Source organism: Nymphalis io, chromosome 3, assembly GCF_905147045.1.
Source record: "Nymphalis io chromosome 3, ilAglIoxx1.1, whole genome shotgun sequence".
Lineage (NCBI taxonomy): Eukaryota > Metazoa > Arthropoda > Insecta > Lepidoptera > Nymphalidae > Nymphalis > Nymphalis io.
Genome location: NC_065890.1, coordinates 8,470,792 through 8,497,573, shown reverse-complemented (window position 1 = coordinate 8,497,573; position 26,782 = coordinate 8,470,792). Strand labels below are relative to the sequence as shown.

General features: G+C 35.0%; 1 protein-coding gene across 1 annotated transcript in view; it reads right to left on the bottom strand.

Annotated features, from left to right (window-relative positions):
- Nucleotides 1–731: 731 nt before the first annotated feature.
- The window catches only part of LOC126781424 (neural-cadherin-like), a 101,806-nt gene continuing 75,755 nt past the window's right edge, over nucleotides 732–26,782 (bottom strand). Inside the window, exons 3-10 of the mRNA XM_050506392.1 lie at nucleotides 21,501–21,616; nucleotides 18,694–18,858; nucleotides 10,871–11,008; nucleotides 6,948–10,744; nucleotides 6,188–6,423; nucleotides 4,373–4,576; nucleotides 3,373–3,591; nucleotides 732–3,040 (exon numbers count right to left, since the gene is read on the bottom strand). Of these exons, the coding sequence (XP_050362349.1) occupies nucleotides 2,937–3,040; nucleotides 3,373–3,591; nucleotides 4,373–4,576; nucleotides 6,188–6,423; nucleotides 6,948–10,744; nucleotides 10,871–11,008; nucleotides 18,694–18,858; nucleotides 21,501–21,616 (4,979 nt within the window). The 3' untranslated portion in view covers nucleotides 732–2,936. The remainder of the gene's footprint in view (nucleotides 3,041–3,372; nucleotides 3,592–4,372; nucleotides 4,577–6,187; nucleotides 6,424–6,947; nucleotides 10,745–10,870; nucleotides 11,009–18,693; nucleotides 18,859–21,500; nucleotides 21,617–26,782) is intronic.

The window sequence follows — 26,782 nt, the reverse complement described above, 5'->3', positions numbered from 1 at the left end:
ACTGCTAGGTGTCTGCGGTACATTCGGAGCGGAGCTTAATTCCTCATTCCATTGTCAGTTGGCAGATACTTGCTTAGAGCATCTTTAACTGTTACATTGTCAAATCTAGTCACCTAGTGGCTAGTGGTAGTAGTAATTATTTTTATTTTTTTATTAGGGTGTAAAGTCATTTTCCATTAACTTTCGATTTCTGTACTAAATGATCTAACTCGTTAAGCTAAAATCTAAAATCGGGCTTAACTACTGGACTTCCTGCTAAATATGATACGGCTATAGTTGCGGATCACGAAGTCCCAGTATGGTCGCGTCAGGCCAATAGTTTTAGATTTTTTCAGTTATAAAATTGGTGTGATGACATCAGTCAGGAGGCACTATGATATATTGTAGTACATACAGCAGCGCAAAGATTTGAGAAAAACATTGAATTACAATTTCTTCAGTTTCATATATGTTTTATGTTATGATTGTTTGATTTTTATTCACCTTAGATCAAGGTTTTTTTAAACACCGAGCCCGCAGCCTTTGATTAATATTGATATGCGCTACACAATTTGCGGTCACAGCTCAATGTCAATAACTGTGGTCATAACTTTTTATATCTTATTGCATATTTATTTGTTTTAGATGTAGCTTTTGTATAGAATTTTAGATATCATTGCTATGTTAATATATATGTCGTACGGGTTAGGGTTCAGTGAAATGAAACATTTTTATTTTTTTCGTATTTTATTCATTCTTTTATGTAATCGTCAGAGTTGTACAACTAAATAATCACAGTTGAAACAAAACATAACTATGTCGGTATAATAATATTAGTGTCTAAAATAAAATTATGTGCTCCGGTGTTGGTTGCAGCGCGAACTTCACACCGCTCACAATTTGTACTCGGATTCTGTGCTCTGCTGTCTTAATTAGGTGTACAGGTTATTTGGTGAGAAGAATGGACCATCGAAATAAAGTGCAAGCAGCGTGTTGATGCTTTTCAAAGACGCTAAATAATTTCGATTTTTAAACATTATGTAAAAGATGATGGAAAATCGTGTGAATGTTTTACTTATAACGATAATTGCACTAACGTTTAAATTCGATAAGTACAATTTCGAGTTATTCGATATTTTATTTAATATCACTTTAAAATGTGATAAAGCAACGCGTGTTGCTGGGACAAATAACTCTTTGGTTGATAACAATTATTTAGTAAAAGTACACGATTTGAGACAACGCAGAGCTTATATAAAAGTGGAGCTAGAGAGTGTTTTAAATGCACAATTCTGTCGCGAGGGGATGATGTTTAATAATAAATAGTTTAAAAATAATATACCACCTTTTTGTAAACACCGAAATACAAAAAACGGACAAAAATTCTTTATATTATAAATCGTCTATATGATTACTGGCAGTGTAATGATATACTTATATAAAGGAATAATAAAAACGTAAATCATTTTCGGACAACCATTAAACTTCTACTTACATGATTAGTAATTAACGAGAATTGCTTTATTATAGAGACGAGTAGTTTTTGAGTGCAAACTAGAGGTGATCTTATAGTAGATATTCAAAGTCTATAATTAAACAACCGAATCTACAAAATCTTAGGCTTCAAACGCATAATAAAATCAGTCATTTTAAACACAATACAGTATATTCTAAAATTTACACTGATCCTAGTTCGATGTCGATGTGAGACAGTTTTAAAGAACCTGTAATTTATTTAATTATTTTACTATAAATTCTTAAAAATTAGCATTAAATTAGTGACTTCTAACGGTTGCAATAACTATCTCACGTCAAAATCGATGGTATAATCCTAGCACAACACTCTTAGTAAGTTATTGATATTTTTCTAGGTGCGACTAAATTTATATTTAAATATATTGAATAAATAAAGTGCAAACACTTAACTCTACGGTCATTAGCTGCGTCATGACGCTAATAGATTGGCACTTTCCCATTCACACCGGCAGTGCGTCGGTGACGTCACTAACGCGCCCGTTACGTGCCAGTGACGTGCCAGTGACGCGGTCGTAGCGCGCGCACGACGCACGCACCCACTGCACCATCGCACTGCCTCGCATCCATCTTTCAATCTCACTAGTATTTGAATGAAACTCCTCACAATCAAAAACTATTATTTAATTAGCTACTATTACGAGTAGACCGTAGACCTTCGTAGATATTCTAATTTATACCGTCTAATACTACATGGAGACTCGGAGAGGAACACCAGTTACTGTACAGTTCACTTACATGGAAATTTCAAGTAGAATGTAAATTGTTTTACATTAAACTAAGATAATTGGGGTAGCCGTTAATTTATCGTATATACATCCCCAGTGAATATTTCCCATATCGAATGAGCATTATAAACTCGACGTCCAAAGGGACTCTATTAATTATTATAATTAATATAAAATATAACATATTTTCATAGTAGGTACATTGATTTAATGCAGAAGGGCCGTACGTGGAGTGATATCACGTAAAGCTGTGGACTTACAAAATACTCGTATAAATTATTCACATTTATAGCACACTATCTACAAACACCCACGATTCAGATTCACATCTGGCCCTCCAGCAGAAATCCACTTATCTCGTTAGCTTCCAATAAAATACTGACTCATAATATGGTTAACTCGAATAAAACTTATATCAAATATTTGGTGAAGTATTCGGTTGGGAAACCTCATAGAAAATTACGCAATCAAACGTACACATGCCCTAACATAGAGGTACTTAAGCTAACGATCCTTAAAGTATAAAATAAACTCTTAGAAAATGGGTTCAGATACTCGTAGTCGCGACTGAACGTCAACGCGACGACACGGAGGAGTCGCGGAGACGTCAGGGAGACGTCACGGAGATGTGCGCGCCGAGCGGAGAGGGGAGAAATTGACTAATCGTCGTCGGGGTGCGCGGGAAGAGGATGAGATCTACAGCTGCTCGTCGAGGTCGGGGCCGTACAGGTCGGCGAGCTTGTCGAACCGCGGTCCCCACGCGCCCAGGTAGTCGTACTCGTGTACTTCGTCGTCAGTTCCTGTTCAATGAGATTTTCTTACATCCTCTGTGTTTAAAGACGATTTCAAATCATCTGTTCGTTCCTTGTATTATAATTTCAAGTTTTATGGTATTGAGTGTACCACTAGTACATACGAGATACGAAAATGTTATGAAAACTATTTCCTCTGGGTTTTAAAAAGGAAATAGAAGAATTTAACACTATATACGAGTAGATTGAAGACGAGATCAATTTATTTAGTCAGTGACTTTAATCTGAGTACAACAAATGGTATAATTTACGACAAAAAACTACATTTGAACTTGTACACGCACATATTCTATTGAATAGATACCGTATTCTAGACATACCGGAAGCAAGCGAAGATAAAGAGCCGGCAGTGCTACCGCCGCCTTCATACGCATAATTCCTGAGGTCGTCGAAAGGTGGTGCGTTTGGGTCGCTGTCAGCCCTCCGCTTATGCTCTTCGATGAACATACCCACATTCGTTTCCCCTGGCAGAGGTACACCCACAGCGGGTGCTACTCCAACCATTGGACCGACTCCTAGGCCCACTCCCAACAACGGATCTAAATGTAAATTTTATAAGCTGTTGTAAAAACACTAGCAAAAAATATGGAAATTCCTTAGGTATTCCGTTTTCTTAAATCACATCAAGGCGCGCCGATTAAGGCTATTCTTATTTTCATCAAGCGAATATTTTAACTGGCTGAGGCTTCTTTACATAAGATTACAGCATTAAAGTGGATTTGATAATAGGTCTAATTTAGAACGAGGATAAGCGAGCAGCAGCTTTTCCGTCTAAATTAAAATTAAATACTCCTGTTCCGGAACTAAAGCCTTTCATTTTGCAATATTTTTATGCTGATTTTACAAAAGAAGAAATGATATCAAAAAAGCTTTATTTTGCTCAGTTGTCAATGTCGCAGTGGAATCAAAGTTAATAGGATAGTCAATTCACAAAGACTGTAGCTTGACAATTTTTAGTGAGTTGTACATGTATAAATCATCGAGTCGGGCTCAAACTCCTAAAGGTTATGTCGAATCGAGCGTCAGACAAGTGACATTTACAAGGGTATTGCCTTTGCCTTTTGAACGGAAAGCCTTTAAATACCCAAAGGAATGCCTTCAGTATAAAAATGTATAACACTTGTTTTCTCTTTGAACTTTGAACATGGAACATATCGTCAAGAAAAAACATTTAAAGTCACGTCGTTAATCATTTAATATAATTTTAACGAAATTTTTCTTCACTTACCTAAGCTTTTGCGGTTAATTCTAGGCATTTGTTGTATATTTATGCCTTGGTAATAGATTATATTAATAAATAGTTAATATTTAATCACTTACATGGCAGTTTGGATGGTACATGATCAGGGAGCGGTCCACCGATTGGAATTTGAAGGGGCGTAATATCAAAGGCTGTCATGTCATCTTCGCCGCCGCCCTCGTCGTCGTAGTTTATTATATTCTCGCGAACATCGTCGTCTGGACCTGGATATTTAATATGCGCCTCTCGACGCCGATTGTACACCACAAACACCAGCACGAGAACTGTGAGATACGAAATCGATTAATATTGACATACTAAAGTTAATATAAACATATTTAATCGGATATCATGGGTAAGCGAATTACTGATTGGACTATATAATATCCGCTAATCGCATTAAATATTTTAGTAGAATTTGCTATTAAATTGAACATATTATTGCAATTAAACGATCGTATTCTCTATTGTGCGAATGTGGCGTATTAACCAAGCCATGAATAAAGGGTCTAGCGGTGTTAGTGTTCATTTTCAAATGGTGTGAGGTTTATCGGGAAGCTACTATCGAAACTGAAAATTTGATCCCACGAGCGCTCAAGTATGATTTGTACATTGCGCTTTATAAAAGGATTTGTAATACGGAATTGTATTAACAGTTGGCGTTTCTCCAAACGTGCATATGAAATAAGTCATTTAGTAGTTATTTGTGATAGAAATGATACTAATAAATTTATTTATTTCTAGCAAAGTTAATTATATGACCAAAACTTCACTTTTACTAAATGTTCTTGTTGATTATGGGTACATTTATATTTTAGTTTGACGATGTTATGAAAAGGCGTCAATATAACAAGTTTGTATATTATTAATACCCAAGACAATGGCCCGTCATTTCCTTTCGTAATAAAATGTTTTATTACTTAATTCTAAGAACAATTTCTTATTGAGATATTGGAAATCTAAGTAGGTATTATTTTCGATTATAATTTATGTTTGAAATAAATATTATTTACAAACAATCGTAAACTGGAAATGTTAGGTATGATGCTACACAAACATTACATTATGAAATATAGCATTTCAGTCAATATTTCTAACAAAACTATATTATATAAAGATAAGTAATCTTATTCGTAAGCTCTATGTATTGCACTAAGCGTTTATATTACCACTTTATGAATATGTCTATAGCGATTCACAAAATAAACGCCGAGCTCGTAAAGTCGAGCATGAACAGAGCTTTTAGCGAATACTATATACACGTGCATTTTCTGACCTATCTAGAATTGTTAACGATTTTCATACGAGTAAAGTGGAAACATAGTAATAGTATTCATTATCTTTATAAGAGCCTCTCATACATCATTAATAACATTTAATATTCTAAAATCAAGACGACTGAAAATGATTACTAATGAACATTAAACTATATTAAACATTTATCAAATAAATATGAAAACATGCAAAATGATAAAGTGCTCACCTAAAAGCAAAAACAAACAGACAATGATAGCTATAATGAAATCTCTGGAAGGCATGATGATTCCCGAGGCCAATAGTTCTAGTTCGCAGTCATGGCCGGTGTAGGCGAATGGGCAGATGCAGTCGTAGCGGCGCGCCGGCTCGCGGTCCACACACGTGCCTCCGTTCAGACATGGATTGTGCACGCACTCGTTCACGTTGACACACGTCCCACCCGCGCGACTCGATCCACCCGGACACCTATACATTGTGCGCTATACCTCCCGAACCGGCACCATCGCGCGCACTGAGCCCCCACAATACGAAGCATGCACTACTACTATATAGATAAGATGAGATAGATAATGAGTGTGCGATAGTGATCGGGTGAAGGGTGAGGAGACACGCGATACGCGACTAGGCTATGTGCTCACTCATGATAATAAGGAGGCAGACGAGGATGGCCGCCAGCGCGCCCATGCTGAGCTTGAGCGTGCGGCCTTCCTGAACGAGCTCGCAGTTCTCGCCCCAGAAACCCTCGGGGCAATGGCAGCGATAGCCCGGCTCCCGGTTGACACACGAGCCGCCGTTGCGGCACGGGAAGTAGAGACATTCGTTCTTGTCTACGCAACCCTTGCCGTCCGGAGACAATACCAAACCCTCACCGCAGCTAGACACCATTCCAATATGTTAACATACACAGATACACACATACGTAAAAATATTATATTAATACAATTGAAATATTAATTATATAGTGTAATATGGATATTAAATAATTAGATAATTATAATTGTATAATGTGAAAGCGAAGAAGTTATTATATAAGCGATATAATTATTATATTTTTTAAATAAAATGATTCTTACATAATATAAGTATGTTAAAAAATATTAATACGAATAAATAAACCTACTAAGGAACTCAGTGCGCGCCTAAAATTAATAAATATCAAGTTACTGATAAAGTCAATCATAAATATATTTTTGTCTAAGGTATCAAATTAATGTTACTTTAAAATGTGTTTAGCCTAACGGCTTTAATTTCCTTAAATCTGATTATTTTATTTTGTGTTTTTAGACAAACGGATGATTTATTTATAAAAAAGTACGTTAGCGACTTAAAAATGTCAGTATGATTTTAATGTTTAAAAAATGTAATATTTCTTAGAATTTCACATTGATCGGTACTTACGTGCATTCGTATTCGTTCCAAAGATCAACACAAACAAATGGTTCGGTGCAGTGAACATTGATGCAGGGACTATTAGATGGGCAATTTCTATCCAAATTTCTTGCCATAGTTGCTTGACCCCATTGAGTGCCATTCATTGCTGGAGGCAATGGTAGATGCTTGCCCTCTAATCTGATATCATCTAAGCATCCTTTTTGGAAATCGGCATATACTTCAAATGTTCTCACACCAGTGTATTCAGCTTTGCCTCCTGCATATACACCTTCCTGTTTATCAACAAGAAGCCATTGATGTCCTTCAAATGTAAACGTTTCATTGTATCTTCTTCCTTCGCCACCATCAATTTCAAGAGTGGCGGCACTACCGTATCTGCTGACACGAGCAATGTGCCATTGGCCATCATCAACTGCTACAGAATTTAGCCAAACGTCGCGTTCTTCTGTCCGTAACGAATTTAGGTTGAATCGGAAATGCAGTCGTGAATCTTTTACTTCTAAAATTCCATATTCACGATTGTGCTGATCACTCACTCTAAAAAGTTCTCCGTGAGGTTCTCGAGTTCTAAATCGTAGTTGAATTTGCGTACTAAATCTGTCAGGTTCGAAGCTTAATGCGAATTTAACGTAGCTCTGGGGTCTAAAACTTGTTGGCGTTGTTGGTAAATTGCACGATGGCCCTGTCCAGCCTGGTAGACATTGACATCTAGCTTCTGAAAAACTACCAACACAAGTGCCATGCTCCCAACATCTTGATGTAGTATCGGCTTGGTTGCAAACTTCCTCAGTTTGTGGACAGCCTGCTACAGAATTTCGTGATAGTCCAGGATGTGCTAAGTCATACAATTTACTGTTGTGTATTAAATTCCTAATACATCCGTCGAAACCTTTCCCAATAGGCATGTATTGCCAATGATAATGCGTAGGATCAAAATGTTCGATGTAAAGACCTCCAATTTGCAATGGTGCATTCACATTTAAATATTCATTAAATGGAGGTATGCTACCAGATGCTTGACACGTTGAGTCGTCGAACTCTGGCGGTGTGCCGTCTTCCATTTCTTGGATATCTGCTGATCTACAGAAATCAACAATCATTCTTACGTTTTCAGTATCCCAAAATATATCTAAGCGATGCCATTCGCCGTCATCTAATGACTTTTTAGTTTTCACTCTTAGTTCTAATGTGCCTGATCCGAAATCTATAAGTAATCTGGGATTTCCTCTTTCTAGTTCAACAGAAATAAAATCTGACACGACTATTTCTTCTGGTTCGGGTGGGACTATTGGTCCGTTGTAAAGTAAAACACCTTCTGATTTTCGTGTTATAAATTCAAAGCTTAAATGAGAGCTATCACACATCTCCAAAGATGGGTACCACGCCCATCCGGTGCCTCTAAAACTTCTTGATGTTTGTTGACATCTTGGACCTGTATAGCCAGGTGGGCATGAGCAAGTTAAGCCATATTTACCTTCTATACATCTACCACCATTGTAACAAGGAGAATTTCGACAGGTCTCGGCTTGTGTGAAGTTTCTCGCACCACACGTGCACTCCGCTATAACATCAACTCTTACACCGACAAGCGCAGTTTTATTAGAATTGACCATATATGGTAAATTACTTATATCCAGGACATTTGTGCAAGATCCTTCGCACATTTGATTTTCATAAATACATTCATCAATACCAACCATAGTAATATTTATTCCAACAGCTCTTTCTATTTCCTCTCTGTGCATTAATACTATTCCATTTAACCGGATTGGTTTATAATAGTGTGCACCGTGTGCTGAAAAACGAATATCAGTTACTGGTGGATGTTTCTTTCTCAATTGAACACTGAAAATATCAATATTTTCTCGTTCAGTATTAAGTAAATCGGCTAATTTGTCTTTAAATATATCTAACTTGCTTCGAGATACACTTAATGTTTTATAATTCCAGACCCGTATAAAATCTTCATCCGATATTCCAGATATTCGTATTGAACCTGAATTTATGATTGCATCGTGTGATATTTCCTTTACGTACACAGTGACGTTAGCAGGCACATCAGTTTGGGTGTGTTTCCTATCATAAACTTTGAACTTCAAATGATATCTGCCTTCTCTGGTTTTATGTCTCATTTGTACCATACCTGTTTCTTCATTTAATGTAAAGTTTGGATGTTCAGAACTTTCCCAGAAAAATTTCTTATCGGGTAAGTCCCAATCATCTAAATCATACACATAAACTCTTCCAATTTCAGTATCTGGTGCTTGACCTTGGTAATTGTATACAAGAATTTCCTTAGATCCAGGTTGCATTTTGTTATCATTGACATCGCCAATTACTACGGTTAAAGTACTAGTTCCAGTCATTGCTGGATTCCCGTGATCTTTTATTATGATAGGAATGAGATACTCTTTTTGCTGTTCTCTATCGAAAGAACGAAGCGAGGAAACAATCGCCATACCATCACCATTGGCACCTTTTTGGTCTTGTTCAACTTTAAATGACGCTCTTATTATGTCATCAGCACCAGGATCAAGTCTAAATTGGAATGGAGGACCGTTGCTTTTAGATCTGTCATCATCGTCAGTGGCCAAAATTTCAGCTACTTTTTTAGGTGTAATGTGCTCTGTTAAAACTGGCCTGTAATCTTTAAGGAATGTAGGCGCATTGTCATTAATATCTTGCACAATAACGGTTAAAGTTGCTGTAGCTGTTCTAGGAGGAACTCCGTCATCTATAGCTAATATTTTTACTTGATGTCTGGGCGTATCCTCTCTATCTAAAGATCTTTGAATACTTACAGTACCTTCTTGGCTTATAGAAAACTGTCTTTTTCTGTCCGATGATCTATCGATAGCATATGAAACTTTACTTTTACCGCCTTGATCCGGATCTGTAGCTTTAAATGTTTCAAGACTTTTGCCAACTTCTGCATTTTCGTACACGGATACTTCAATATTTGCTCGTTCAAATTGTGGTTTATTGTCATTTATATCCCTAAGTTTAACAACTACCCACGAATAAGCTACATGATATTTGTCATTATCGTTGTCTTCTCCTTTATCGTTAACTTGTATTCTAAATCTAAAACCATTGCTTTGTAACTGGTCTTCATAGTCAAGAGGCTGAACGATTTTTAATGAACCAGTACCGTCATTATTTCTAACCATAGTAAATTTGTCGGCACCGTATCCACTATTTTCAATTACTTTATATTGAAATTTATTAGTTTCATCTTCATCGTGAACAGTTACTGTTAGAATCGGCATTTCTGGCAAATTAGTCCCATCTGTTTCATCTACTTCTGTAAACCATTCGTCTTTAGTAAATTGAGGTGGCATATCATTTATATCTTTTACTCTTATAGACGCTGTACCAGTTCCTTTCAACCCTCCTCCGTCTGATGCTACGATTTGTATAGAATAATCGGGCGTTCTTTCACGATCCAAACAACATACAGCTGTCTTAATGACACCGGTTTCTGGTTCTATTTCAAATATTGGGGAACCTGTTTCTTCTTCTATTACATTTTTCTCAATAGAATACCATAATTTCGCATTGTTACTTTCAGCTGGATCATCGTAATCTATGGCAGTCATAGTCATAACAACCATGCCTGCTGTCCCATTTTCTGTAACATTGCCAAAGTAGACACCTTGCGGGAATATTGGTGCATTATCGTTAATGTCCTTAAGATTAACTTGAACATCAGCATAACCTACAAGCCCTTCACCTCCTTCATCTTGAGCAAATACAGTGAATCTCCATTGAGGTCTTCCATTTGGTTGATCACGATCTAATGGCTACAAGAAAAAAAAAACATTTAAATCTATGAAGGCAACTATATACCAACTTTTAATGTTTAAAAATTGAAGTTAACTTAAGCTAACAGCTTACAAACAGTTGTTGCAACACTTATATTAGTTTACCTTAAGAACGAATATCTCTCCAGTTGTTCGGTTGATATCAAATTTGCTATTAGATGGATTGTCTGGATCAATGCCTTGACCCGTGAGGAAGTAAACAATGTTCTGCTGTCTGTCTTTGTCACCATCTGTAGCTGTTACCTGTTGCACATTTAATATTATGAAATCTAAAATCATAAAATTGGTATTAATTATTACATAATTTAGGTTTTAAGAAGTGAGTAATAGTACAGTTATACTTAGGAAAAAATACAAATATTGGAATCGCCTTTAAGATATATAATATTTATATTTGTGACAAAAACTTGGCCCTTGCTTGTTTTGTTTACGCAATAATATTACAAAGAAGGCGACGAATATCACCACCCCATCTCATCCCGTGGGGGGCGTAGAAGTCGACCCGAGGGAATATACACCAGAGAACGGGCAGCAGCGTCTCTCTGAGTACTATGACTAACTTACTGCGATCGCCAACCCGTCTGCCAAGCGTGGCGATTATGGCATATCCCCTCATGATTCGCGCAACTAAACCACGGCCCCTAGTCCCCGGCAGCCCTGCTATTCCTAGCCTTGGTAACAGCTGTGGTAACGGCGGGGCAGGGGGTGCTAAGAATCCCCGGCAGATTTCGTGTTACCAACACCGACGACCTCTGGCCCTGGCAACATATAACACGCGTACACTGCGGACCGACGAGAAGATCATCGAACTGGAGGAAGAATTGAGCAGGTTACACTGGGATATCGTCGGATTATCCGAAGTCCGAAGACAGGGGGAGGATACGATGATCCTGAAATCCGGTAACCTTCTCTATTTCCGAGAGGGCGATCAACTGTCTCAAGGTGGTGTCGGGTTCATAGTCCACAAGTACCTCGTTAACAACGTTGTGAAAATCGAGAGTGTGTCGGCTAGGGTGGCGTACCTTATACTCAGAATCACCAAGCGGTATTCTTTGAAGGTCATACAGGTATACGCGCCGACTTCGACACACTCCGACGATGAGGTTGAGGTCATGTATGAGGATTTATCTAAAGCCATACATACCAACAAGACTCATTTCACCGTTGTAATGGGGGACTTCAACGCGAAGCTGGGCAAACGATTCGGTGATGAGTTAAAGGTGGGACCTCATGGAATTGGAGACCGCAACACTCGGGGCCAGATGTTGGCCGACTTTATGGAGAAGGAGGGACTCTTTATGATGAACTCCTTTTTCAAGAAGCCAGGTCAGCGTAAATGGACCTGGGTGAGCCCTGATGGGAAAACCAAGAATGAGATAGACTTCATCTTGTCGACGAGAAGACAAATATTTAATGACGTCTCCGTGATCAATGCAGTCAAAACTGGGAGCGATCACAGACTCGTAAGATGCTCGTTAAATATCAATGTTAAACTCCAGAGGTCCCGACTGATGAAGTCTACGCTCCGACCATCACCTCTTCAAATCCGAAATCCCGAAGCCTTTCAGCTCGAACTGCAAAACCGATTCGATTGCCTAGCAGACTGCGAGGAAGTGGACACATACAACGACAGGCTTGTGGAAACTGTCCGTACGGCTGGGTCTAAGACCTTCAAGACCAGCCGTACAAAAGGAACCAAAAAGATCTCTGCCTCTACCCTACGGCTTATGGAGGAAAGACGGAAAATGATTCTGACGTCCCCAGCTGATGCTGCCGGCTATCGGCTGATCAACAGACGGATTTCAAAGTCTCTAACTCGCGACACTCGCCAATTTAATACAATGCGCATTAAAGAGGCCATCGAGCGGAACAAAGGCTCTAAAGTGTTCGCCAGAGATCTGTCTGTTGGTCAGAGTCAACTGACAAGGCTGAAAACTGAGGATGGCAGAATAGTCACGTCAAGATCTGAGCTGTTGGAAGAGGTTGAGAAGTTCTACGGTCAGCTGTACACGACAGCTCAATCACCTGTCAGTAGTCATGCTGCAGATCCCAGAGCAAGACTAACCCGACACTACACTGAAGATTTTCAGGACGTCAGTCTTTTCGAGATTAGAATGGCTCTCGGACAACTCAAAAACAACAAGGCACCTGGTGATGATGGTATTACAGCCGAGCTTCTGAAGGCGGGTGGTACACCGATCCTCAGGGCTCTTCAGAGGCTTTTTAACTCCGTCATTGCCAAAGGTCAAACGCCAAAAGCATGGCACAGAGGTGTGGTGGTACTTTTCTTTAAGAAGGGTGATAAAACCCTTCTGAAGAATTACAGGCCCATCTCACTGCTGAGTCATGTTTACAAGTTGTTTTCGAGAGTCATTACGAATCGTCTCGAGCAAAGACTTGACGACTTCCAGCCACCCGAACAAGCCGGATTCCGGAAAGGCTTTAGCACCATAGACCACATACATACGCTGCGGCAAGTTATACAGAAGACTGAGGAGTATAACCAGCCACTTTGCTTAGCGTTTGTGGACTATGAGAAAGCCTTTGATTCGATCGAAACCTGGGCCGTGCTGAATTCTCTTCAAAGGTGCCAAATTGATTATCGGTATATCAGGGTGTTAAAGTGCTTGTACGAGAACGCCACCATGTCGATCCGACTCCAGGATCAGAACTCAAAACCTATCCAACTGCAGAGAGGTGTAAGACAGGGAGACGTGATATCTCCGAAACTGTTTACCGCTGCATTGGAAGATGTTTTCAAGCTTCTGGACTGGAACGGACTTGGCATCAATATTAACGGCGAGTACATCACTCATCTTCGATTTGCCGATGACATTGTAATTATGGCTGAGACCTTGGAAGACCTCGGCACTATGCTCGATGATCTCAGCAGGGTTTCCCAACAAGTGGGTCTAAAAATGAACATGGACAAGACGAAAATCATGTCGAACATTCATGTTGCACCCACTCAAGTCAAGGTTGGAAATTCTGCACTCGAAGTTGTAGACAACTATGTCTACCTAGGTCAGACCATCCAACTAGGTAGGTCCAACTTCGAGAAAGAGGTCAATCGTCGAATTCAACTCGGCTGGGCAGCGTTCGGGAAGCTACACGATATCTTCTCATCCCAAATACCGCAGTGTCTCAAGTCGAAAGTCTTCGACCAGTGTGTGTTGCCAGTGATGACTTATGGATCAGAGACGTGGTCGCTCACAATGGGCCTCATAAGAAGGCTCAAGGTCACTCAAAGGGCAATGGAGAGGGCTATGCTCGGAGTTTCTCTGCGAGATCGAATCAGAAATGATGAAATCCGCAGGCGAACCAAAGTAACCGACATAGCCCGAAGAATTGCTAAATTGAAGTGGCAGTGGGCGGGGCACATTGCTCGCAGAACCGACGGCCGCTGGGGCAGAAAGGTTCTCGAGTGGCGACCACGAACCGGAAGACGCAGCGTGGGCAGGCCCCCTACAAGGTGGACCGACGACTTAGAACGAGTCGCGGGAAGCCGTTGGTTGCGGGCAGCGCAAGATCGGCTAACGTGGAAATCCTTGGGGGAGGCCTTTGTCCAGCAGTGGACGTCTTTCGGCTGGTGATGTGATGTGATGTGATTACAAAGATCGCCTTCAAGAATATCTTCCTTGGCGAGATTTCCGGAATTATCTTTAAGAGACAGGATATTAATGTTCGACAATGAAACAGAACGACTCTTCTTGCATTTGTGTATTCTCTTGACCTTATTATATGTATGTATTACAATTTTAAAATAATACTAATCACCTTATATTTATGTTTTATGGAAAACACATTAAATACTTTTTCAAGCAACCAATACCTACCATACTATATAAGTTAATTAAGTTGTAGCTTTAAATAAATAATAAAACCTTTAAAATGCAACATAATAGAAAACAATATAATGCGAAGTATACGCTATTTTACAAAGGGTATTTAACTTTAAATTTCTTAAGGGTATAAAATATTGTTTCGATATTTCATATTTATCATTTAAATTATATTTTGTATATTTAAGTCGTTACATTTCACGTCTAATATTCTGTAATTGACTAAATGTGTCCAGTAGTGGAGTAAGATAGGAATCGCTAGTTATAGTAAGAATGGAAATTAATTAAGTTTTTCAATGTTACGAACTCGCTAACGTTAGCAGACTGTTCGCATCGGCACATGACAGCGGGCGCTCATGCTAACGCGCGTTCAGAACTTTGCTCCTTTTTATATTTCCAGAAAGAATGTTACAAGATAAAGAGTTAAAAAAGTAATGGTGAAAAAATAGACTTCTCGAGTTTGTATTATTTTGTTACATCTCAAATATTGTTAAGAACAATGTCTATTATAAATAATAACCAGGTTAAATATGTTTCGTAACATTTGGAAAAACATTTTCCCTATTGAAATTAAGATAACCATTTTTGTTTTTCTTTTAAGAAGCTTATAGATGTTTATCATGACATTTATAAATAAAATGTTACGAATATACTTAATGTAACATTAAATGAATATAAAATAAATAAAAGAAATATAAGACCTAACTGATTCTGCTTGGCTAGTCATAGAAATGAAGAGGGTCGACGTTTGCATTATTACACGGATTATTTGCGAAGCTAGACCAATTATAAAAAAATCCATCTCACGGTCGACGGACGGACACGTCCTCGTTGTCTTAATCTTTACGTGATATTTTAAGGAAACAGGCTAAAATTTATTTTTATTCAATGTGATGTCTCTTATATTCATTTTTTAATATTAAAACAACTAATTTTTAATGTCTAGATTCAATAAATTATTTTGATAGTTGAAATGTTATTAAACGATTTTGTTCGTCTTTATTTTGAAATAACATGTTAAAGACATTACCTAAATGAAATTAACATGACAAAACAAAGGCCAAGTGTTGAGGGATATATTATAAATTTTGTGTATAAATAAAATTTGAGAGTGATTAAAATTAAACACATTTAATCGAGCTTAAATATATATAAACATGCATTAAAATTAATTGAATGTAAAACGTACAAAACCTTGCAAAGGGTTAACTCGAGTCAAGCGAAAATTCAAGCAGGCCTTATCTACGTATGTACATACCTGGCAGCTGTTGATTTAAGGGAATACAATAGATTTAAATTAATTCAATCATCGTTACCTTTTTAATTTTATGTGTATAAAATATTAGACTATTTAAAAGGAGTTTTGGATATCAAAAAGAAAAAAAAAATAAAAAAAATAAAACATATAGATAAAAGAGAATCGATTTAAAAATAAACTTTGGTGAAAGAATATAGAGAATTTTTTTAAAAATATGATTTGATATTTTTTTAGTCACTATTTAACAGTGGATTTTAAATTTGAAACAGTTAAAACATTTTATAGTTTTAAATATTATTTTATTCAATTGAAAATTTATAATTAAAACATCAAATTGAATGGCACAATGTCAAATCAAAACCATTTTCAGGCTTCATTCAAATTACATATGACAACTATTTTTATATTAAGCTCAATCGATTTTCTATTTACAGCAGTATATTAAACCCTGCTCTATTGTTATCAATACCAATATTGTTTCGAATCTCCCGTGCGTAAACGCACGCACGATTATTATTATTTCTTAATTGGTTTATATGAATAGTTTTACTTAGTAACATTTTAAGGGGAATAAACAAAACAAAAAAAAATAAAAACCAAAACCTGTATTAAGGAGTGGGGGTAGGGGCCGGTTTCCTCGAGAGCCTGAGTGATGTAGGCGCTGTGTGTGAACCGGGGCGGAAGGTCGTTGATATCGAGCACGTGAACCACTACACGCGTCGAGTTCTCGTTGCGCCCGTCAGATGCCACCAGCGTCAACTCGTACTGTGCACACGCACGAGTTAAGACATGCCCCATGCTTAGCTAAGAGACTGTTGCACGAATATCCGTAAAAGTTTACGAGCGTTCTTAGTTACTGTTTTTTAATGTAAATATCGTAATTTTTTAAATTGTTCGTGTAACATTCTTTTGTATTACATATAACTTATCAAAAGCGAAAATGTTTTTTTTTAAATAAAATGTAAAGTAAATGTAAAAATCATTATCATATAATTGTTATAATTAAGTAATATTTACCTAATACAAGAAATATATTCGAATTATTATTAATTAATAGAACGTAATTGTTAAATTTAAGCCAAATTACTGGCATTGTTTTACAGGTACATGTAAATGCGTGAAAATAAATTGCCTGCATTATATTCGTCGTTTGAATGTAACAATAATTTAACACGGGTTGAAATCCGTAAGATAGATTTCTTTATTTTTTATAATTAATTGATCACGATATTTTTATAGGCATTAAATGAATTTCAACGATGCAGTCAGTTTTAGTAACATGATACTGTATTTGTAATTTTTAAAGATAATGGCAGACAATGCAAATGTTTTATTTATTAAATTTGGTGTTCTGTTCGTAATTATAAAGGAATCTTCCTTCTTATAGTAGGACTATAAAACGGATTATGTTTATATTTTATCGAAATAATAGAAGGCAGTTTTGTTTAATGTTTAATTTTTTATAGCCGATAAGAGGCTGATGTTACCATTTTAAATTCACCATTTCAATGAATACTGAACAGTGTGTAGTAATTCAAATCCTTGAAAAAAAAAACAATAATCGATACTAAGCACATCTAATCTGTTGATCAAAAGATAACTTATAAGGCTGTATACTCCGAGTAACTGGGTATGAATTCAAAGTTAGGCCAATAAAACGTTATTGTTTTTTTCACTGTAAATTATAAAGAAGCAGTCGACATTTAGGAAGTTAATATTGCTATCTTATTGAATTAAGGTGCAATATCATTTGTTCCTTGTGCAGACACTTGTGCAAAATATATGTACCTTGTGCTTATATAGTAGGCTCGTCCTTGAAATTGGCCGCCTTTTTCGAATTTTAGGAGTTAATAATATTAATGCGAAAGAATCTTTGTCTCCATGTCGGTTACATTTTTTTAAAACCATTGTACTGATTACGATAAAATTTAGTATAAAGATAACTTACACTACGGGGAATAATTAATTATTTTTAAATCAACCACAAATATGGTCAAATTTGGAGATAAAAAATTCATTTTTTTATTTCATAAAGAAGTAATAGTTAACTTTTGTATTTGGACCACAGATTATTAACACTCTTCTTAAATATGTTTTTATATACGATAAGTATTTCAAACTTATTTGAGTTAAACTAATCATAAAATTTAACGAAAATATGTTGAAAATCCGTTCATAACCTACCATTTATTATATTTGAAAATAGTCTTGTTATTAACGTATGTATGTGTGTGACATTTTCATTTAACGTTCATCTGATAATGAATGAAGAAATGACTATTATAATTTTGTAGCTTAATAATCTATTATTTTATATAACATTTTATAAAAAGTTATTTATATTTTATAAAAGATTTATTATTATTATATTATAGCAAACGAAAATTATTAAAACGTTGATTTTAAACTGAAGTTACAGACCTATATGGCATTATTGAATTGAAACAATTTTTTTAAATGTTACGAAATATGTCTTATCTTTTATTACACCTTATTTCTTATCCGTATTCATTGTAGATATCTTAAGCGTTGTTCGCAGAATGTTAGCGGTAAAATTAACGAGCTCTACACTTATCACTTACTTAATTACAAATACTTCTTACACAACAATAAAAATAAAACAAGCTGAAACTAGCACTAAAACGAAACGGAAAAGACAAAACACTAAAAAACCCATGCCATGCAAATCGAAAAAAAAAAAGATAAAAAACGTCAATCTAGAAATCGGCATCTGTCACTCCATGCGATTCCCTTTGGAACCTTAAACCACAAAGCGACGGCTGAGGGTAAATAATCAAATGAGGGCCTTTTATCGCCCCGAAGCCGACCTGTAGCACCCGCTTGGGAAGATTGCGGTCGTCTTCTTCTGTAATTTGAGTTCGATATGTAGGCCGCTCGAACACCGGGGGATTATCATTCACATCCTTCACGTGAATCACCACCGTCGTGTAGTTCTCTTTAAGGTTGTCCGATGCAGCCAGCTTCAACTCGTACTGTTGCCACGCGACAAATCGGACACATTCAGTCATTAGAATTTGTAGCAAAATGACCGACAGAAAAATAAATTATTTCCTTTATTAACTTCATTCATTAAGCACGAAATGGCTAAGATATAGGACAACTGTAATTAAAACTCTGATGACTTTGGAGATAAGCAATCATAATTAAGATTAACGAAGTTGCTTAAAACGTCGACACGAAAGAAAATTTACTAAAAGTAATGTTCAGAAATTTAAAAGTTTATTAACCTAAATAAAATTGCTGGACAACCTTTATTAAATTACAATTGTTTAAGCGTTTACAAGACGATATTAGTGAAATGGGACGATAAAGTCTTATAACGTCGGCGTTAGATTTTAACATTAAAGGCGGTATTTGTGGTTGCGACCCGGGCAAGTTATTGGCGTCATCTGTCCGTGTCACTCCGTTATTTCCTTGAAAGGAAGATGTTTGTTTCAAAAGTCATTCCACGAACATTATACGTTAAAGTATTGTAATATCAACGTGGATGAAGTTAAATTCTTCTTTTTCAATTTCGAACATATTTGATTTTTATTGCTTTTGCGAATAAACAGAATTACCTTTCTGTTTCATTTCATTAAACTACTTTAACTGTAAAAGCATATATGTATTATTTGTCTTAATTATTTTTATCTGAGCTGGTGTTTGTTATTCACTATTTCGTATCTTATGGATTAAATAATGAATATGAAAGCAATAGAGATTATAGTAAACTTTAGGCTCATAGACCACAAATTAAATTGAATTTGCGACAGGATAGAAGATTATAAGCCAGTAGCTTTAAAGCTCTATCACTAAATATTATATAGGTTCATGACTAGGTATATTATATAATACTTAATTTTGACGTAATAAAGGAATTTATAATTTTTGCCTGGTTATCGTTAAATACTTTGTAAGCCTCACTATGACAGAATATATTATGGTGTATATTTTAAAAGGTTAATAAGCAAAAAGGGAGTTTGTAAAATAAACTGGTTTACATCAATTTAAGCTCCACGATGCTTTGCAATTTAATAGCAAGTCTGCCTTCGGCAGTCGCTTGCCGGCTTGCTTAAATGGCTATCAAAAATTAAATTATTTATCTCGAGAAAAGTTCAATGAATCTTCCTCGAGGGCAACGAAGACCTATGATATCTCAACAATATAGCCAATGCGGAAATCCACTGGATTTGGAGAGGATTACTCGCTAACTGTTGTTACCAGCGCTTAACATATTTTACGCGTTATATTTTATAGGTTTATTCATTGTAAAAAAGTTCGTTCCTAATAATGTTTAGTAGAATAACTTTTCTACTTTGTAAATAATGTTTAGCTATATTTATTTGTATCCTTTTTAAGCAATTTAAAAATACATAAAAGTTAGCTATTTCGCTTAGAGCTTTTAAATGTTAACAGTCAGCGCTTTTATGCTTGTAACGCACGCGTACTGAGTATTTTGTGCAAGTGCCAACGCCAGCTACAACGATAGTCATTTGTAAGCGAGTGACCTACGCCCTTGGTCCATTTCGCTGAAATAATGGTATCGAGCCCCGGCCAAAGTGTCATGCCACAGGCCTCTGCTGTGTAAAAGCTTTGATTTAGTGAACATTACGTTTATTTACTTATTTTTCCTATTTCGAAACTGAAATAGTAACTTTTATTATCCTTACCAATTAAAATTTCGAAGTCATTGTAAATATTTAGTGAAAAAGGTTATTGATTAATACAAATATGATTATAATTGTATATAAGAAACAATGTATGACTGTATATTGTAATTATTAGTGTGGCTATTATGAAAGTAATACTAATTGTCAATTAAACTGCTATTTTATATATTTACAATAAAGATTTTTTAAGTTTTAAGCTCATTTACAACGAAATACATAATTATTGTCAGTATATATGTTACAAAAGCGTGGTTCAGCGTTTGTTTTATTATTTATTTTTAGAATTTCGTTATTACGTCTGTTTTCATCTTCGTTACTATCGTTAAATAACATTGAATAGTATTTTGATAATTGAATATTTATTTCTGTATACGCCATTATAATCCGGGCATTTGCGATTAACAAACATAATTATAATATTATACAGTAATATAAATCAATTTTATTAACATCCTGAAATGTATAAATTTAATTATCGTTAAAACACTGTTGACTTATTTTCATATAAATAGTGATTAGTGATATAAACAACATTAACAATATTCTGTTAAAGATTTAATGAAATGTATCTACTCTTATATTTTTATGATTGTAGAATATTTAGTTGCGTGTAATATAAGGTTTCTAATTCAATATAAAAAAATATACGCATATAAAAAATGCTTTGTTCAACGCTTTTACAAGCATTTTTGAATGTAGAATGTAACAAGATTAAATTAAATGTAAACGGTACATCGAATTGTAGATTTTATCGAGAAAAACCGGCAAAAGGCATTTTAAATCCAGAAAACACAATAAAAATATTTTGTTCAATGACAGCGACACAACATAGTTACTTTTATAACAGGATTTTAATACTAAAGAATTCTTAAACACCTCTTACTAAAAACTTTACGAAATTGTCAACTGTCGTCTAAGTCACCTCTATAGTGCTTAGTCAGAAATCTGAAGATGCAACTTACCCGTTTTCTTGTTTCATAGTCGAGTGCGCCCGCCACATAGATGGCGCCAGTCATGTTCTTTACAGCGAACGCACCTCCTATGTTCCCGCTCGTAATCTCGTATCGAATACGCGATGCTGCAACGAGAAAATCAAATTTAATTCGATGTGAATGTACATACGAATATATAATAATACGGGCATTTCATGGTGCGTTCGAAGCCGGTGAACACCACTCAATTTTTATGTGCTTAATTTGTGTTAATAATTCATGTCGTGCTCGGCGATGAAGGAAAAAATTGCGATGAAACAAGTCGCATTGTAGCAATGTGGTGGTCTTTGCCCAGCAGTGGATATTTAAGGGCTGATAATTTATGGAGATTGGATGCGAAGCATCGGCAACCTTGTGATATGTTCTTATGAAGAAATTTTAAAATTATATAATGGTAGCCAATTATTTAAACGGAATTTATTTATTAATTTGAATTTATAATTTATTTATTACGGAATAGTTAAAAAAATATTGAATAAGATGCAGTAATACGTACTAAAATAATTATATAAATATTCAAATAATCTCCGTAATTATATGAAAGTTCACAGCGTATTTAATTTGTTTGCGGTTTTAATTTTTTTTGGTATTATGTTTGATGGCTAAAAATCTATTTTATATCAAAAAATAAACGTTTCCTTTATGAAGATTGATTCACAATAAACTTCCCTAATTTTAGAAACATGTTTATTTACAAATTTTGTAAAAAGGTCGCTACACGGTGAATGTAAAACATTTTTCATAATAAACCTTTCAATAACGCTAAAACTTCACGCTTCGATTCTCAAATGTGAGTAAGAAATATAGAAGCGATTTCTCTAACCGACTAAAGTACTACATGATTGAGTGTCTGAAAGAAATATTGAAAATTTTCATACAATTTATAGTAAGTCTATTCGTTTCCTAGTCGAACATTGTATGATGATTTTCGTTCTGGCAAATGGACAAAAATGTTACGCAAAAGTACGTACTAATCAACAAAAACGTCACTCCAGTAATTAGTATTACGAGCAACGTGATGTAATCTTAAATTGGATTTCTGTTATTTAATAGTGAGTCTGGACGTGTTACAATATTTAGCATTTTTATTGTTGTTATCTGACTTTTTTCTCAGATTTATAAGACAAGTCTCTCATAATCTGTAATTGAATGTATATTTATTAAAGAAAATATATTATTCATGGTTTATTGCGTTGTAGCGCCATTATATTAGAACAACACATCAACTTATCCAGCTCTAAGTCTTGAAGTAAAATTCGCAAGAAGTTTTTAAATTTAAAAATATAGACGTGATTAATTTAAAAAAGTTATAAAAACCATTTTTTTTTAAATTAAAGTTTATACTGGATAACCTTTCTTATTCGTCGTTCAAATGTAAGTTTTAAGGGTTTTAAGAGTCACTTATAAATATAAAAATATATTTGCATATATATAATAAATAGGTTTTTTAAGTACATTAAAGCGTTAGCTGTGATGTAAGCGGAGATTATAATTTGATTGAATGGTGGACTAAGTTGAATCAAAGTTTCCGCTATCTTCGGCTTATGAAGTAGGATGCTGTTTGCGAAAGTGTTTGAGTTCTGCGGATTTAATGTGAACTTTCAAAATACAATACAGGTGGGATTAGGGGAAGGGTTTCCCTAGCTTTCAGGGTACTGGAAGAGATATGCTGAAGGCCTGAAGGAAAAAATAAGGTTAACAATTTAGTTTATACTGTTATCTAAAGGCTTTTTGCTCACTTTTCAAATAAAATTTATTGTATCTGGCATTTGTTGTATCAAATATCATTTCTCGTGCTTATAGAATAAATAAAGCAGATCAAAGTTATAAAAGATCGTACACATTTAGATACCCAATGTTAATAACATGTAATATATTCAAAAACTTTTTTTCAAATAATTAAGATGGTAATTTAAATACAAAACAAATAATAAGTTATAACTTAAGCCTAGACGGCCCAGTGGTTGAAATGCGCGAATCTTAATCTAGGTTGTGGAGTTCAAAACCTGGCAAGCAATACTGAATTTTCACATACTATATACTATGTACTCCAAACCTTTTGAAGATTGATCAAACGAATGAGTCCCATGTTTAGCAGTAGAGTGTTTACTGTACTTTTTATTATTAATAACAAATATACTACGAGAAATAAATGTAATAATTGTACCTCATAATAATTGTCAAGTTAACTTTTGTTAAGCTGGCAAACAAATTACTTCGTTTACACTGTTATAGGTACATATAAATTCAAATTAAGTGTATTCTACCTAATGAATCTCATATCACAAGCAACACAACTCGTAATGGTGTGCAATAACGTAAATATTATTAAGTGTACGCAATTCGTTTAGTGAAGTACAACGGGCATTCGTTAGTGTAAAGTTACAACGCCACGCTATATATTTTCGCTTGATATTAATATAAAAACTTGCATCTTTTCGGATTAAAAAAACCAAAACGTGTGTAAATATTGTTTCCAAAATATGAAACAGTTACGCTTTTACTTGATGGTAGGACTTTGTGCAAGTCCGTCTTGGTAGGTACCACCCATGTATTCTAAATTTCATTGAACATTAATAACATAAAACTATAAAAACATGTAATAATATTGAAAATTTCAAAAAAACAATAAAACATTTTTTATCGAAGTGAAAAATGAATATGTATTTTTTCTGCAAAAAGTTCTGAGCAACGTGCTCATTGGTGCAACGTGTTGAATTAAACTAAATCCATATACTTGATTGGTGAAGAAGCTGAGTCTAAATGGTTAAATAGTATTTAATACAAATTTCCTTCGCTTTATTATTATCATAGATAACGTCAATAAATATCAATGTAAATTATTAAATATAAGCGATGGTTATAGATACTCTCGAATATTGATGATCTAGGTTGCTTTATCTATGACGTAGGCTAGTATCGTATTGAGTGACTGAGTGCACTCTTATGCCCAGACAGCTTAATGACCGGACTAATGGTTTACTAGAAGGCCCTTTTGTTATAGTCCCCTGCCAATAGCCAGCAGGTTTTCTATAGACAGAGGTATAAGCGAACATTATTATACCTATTAGATATTATTGATTTGGATTATTTTGCTTTATTAATGGCATTAAAGACCCCAGATCTTTAAGCAATGATTAACTATATTAAATATTACTATGAATCTTAGTAATATACTAAATGTTAAGGTTTGTGTGTTTGCATGTCTGTTACGCAATCACACTCGAACCTGAATTCTAATCAAATTGGACATAAAAGTATTTTATTTAAAAAACACAAGTTAAAATATAGTAAATAAAAGTTACATAGTTAATTTGTATCTCTTTTTAAATATAAAATTGCAATATTTACTGTAACAAATATATTTTATACATAAAAAGTAAAACGTAAAGCCAAACTAAAGAAACAAATATTTTCAGATAATTTAATCGTCTGCTATTAATTACCGTCTATTCGAATAAAAGCAAATGAATGTGAACCATAAATTGAACGGCAGACTTATCAAAATATACGATTTTTCTTCCATGAATGGAGCATTCAATAATGCCGTGGCGGTGGTCTGCGGTAAATCACCGATTAGACCGTTATTTAGGCACATCTCAAATTTCCTTTCTTGGCTAGTTTTAATATAAAAGATTGAGGCATATAAATCGAAATTTAAAATGTGTTGACTGATAGTAACCACCTGTTGTCAGTTTTCGATGAATTGCTTCTCACGTTACAAATTCGATACGTCGTTGAGAGTACAAATCACTTTTGTTTTGAATTTCTATCTGTCCTAAAAATACTATCGTCTGAAATTTTCAGACGATATTGTTTGTATCACATTACAGCACGGCTGAGCACTGTACTCGCAACTGGTGCGTTACCCATATTTCATTTGAGTGATTTAAGCATATGTATGTATACAGAAACGAAATTAGTCCAATACAAGCGCGTTTTACGATTTATTCTAACGTGATATTCATTTTCTGTAACGATCATGAAAATAACGAAAAAAATCAATTATTCAGGCGTATGTAGCTAATACAATGAACACTGATATGATTTTTTTTGATAAAATTAATAATAAAATATTCAATGCTTTCAGAGCTTGTATTAATATTAAAGTTAAAAATCATAACTGACAAAAGCCGGAACAAAGTAGTGCGTCATGTGAAATGTTCAGCGCCCAATAAAATGTGCCAACGAACTTTTGCATTTAAAATATACGATGTAATCAATATATACATGTAAAAACAAAACAATATCCATTTTTCACTTCTCAAAACAACTTCTTCATGTTTCATTAATAGGTAACAATCTATACAAATATTATAAATGCGAAAGTAACTCTGTCCATCTGTCTGTTTGTTACGCTTTAAACTACTGAACTTTGACGGTATGGCAAGCTTGTATCCCAAGGAAGGACATGGTTACTTTTTTATTACTTACCTCTGCCCCCGCTCAAACACGCGGGTGAAAATTAGTAACATATAAATGTAGCTAACATTGAATTTAATTTACAAACAATTTTCAGTCATTTCTTAAGCAAAGGCGTAACATTTAAAACAAAAACAAGAGTTGTATTTTCTTGAGTTGTTTTTTGTTAAAGAGCATTCATTTAAAGAAAGAAAGCTGCTGCAAAAAGTTGATGTTGATAAAGCTAGCATTTTTACAATGAAGCTTTTGGATGAATGAAAATGTTATGCGCAATCTGACGCCGGGTAGACGCAGCCGGGGTCTCATTTGCTTATAGAAAATAGAGTAGGAGTGTCGCGGAACAGCGCTTCTCAATCTAACACACACGCCTGACAATAGCCAACAATCGCTCATCTCGACACAGATAAACTATGCGCGTCGACTGAGTGTATACATTACCCAAGAGATTAACATGAAAGGGTAAAGGGTTTTCAGAAATAATACTACATAATAAAACGCAAAGTTTGCCAATAATAAAAAGGTGCTGTGCAACAAATAAATCAGAAATACGAAGTTATATTAAGACCACAAAATAATAACGGTGAAGTAAAGAATGTGTTTTAGGGGAAAATTTTAACGAGAGAATTTTCTAAACATTTATCATATCCGCGAAAAAACCTTCATTATGCGCGGCTCGTTTTTAATTACTGGGTAAGAGAGAATAATTTTTACGTGCTTTTATTTTACTATGTATTTATATGAATAGTTAAATAGACGGCTTTACTACATCGCACATGATCAAGCATCATTATAACTTCATGAAAGAATCTACATAACATATTCAGTATTTT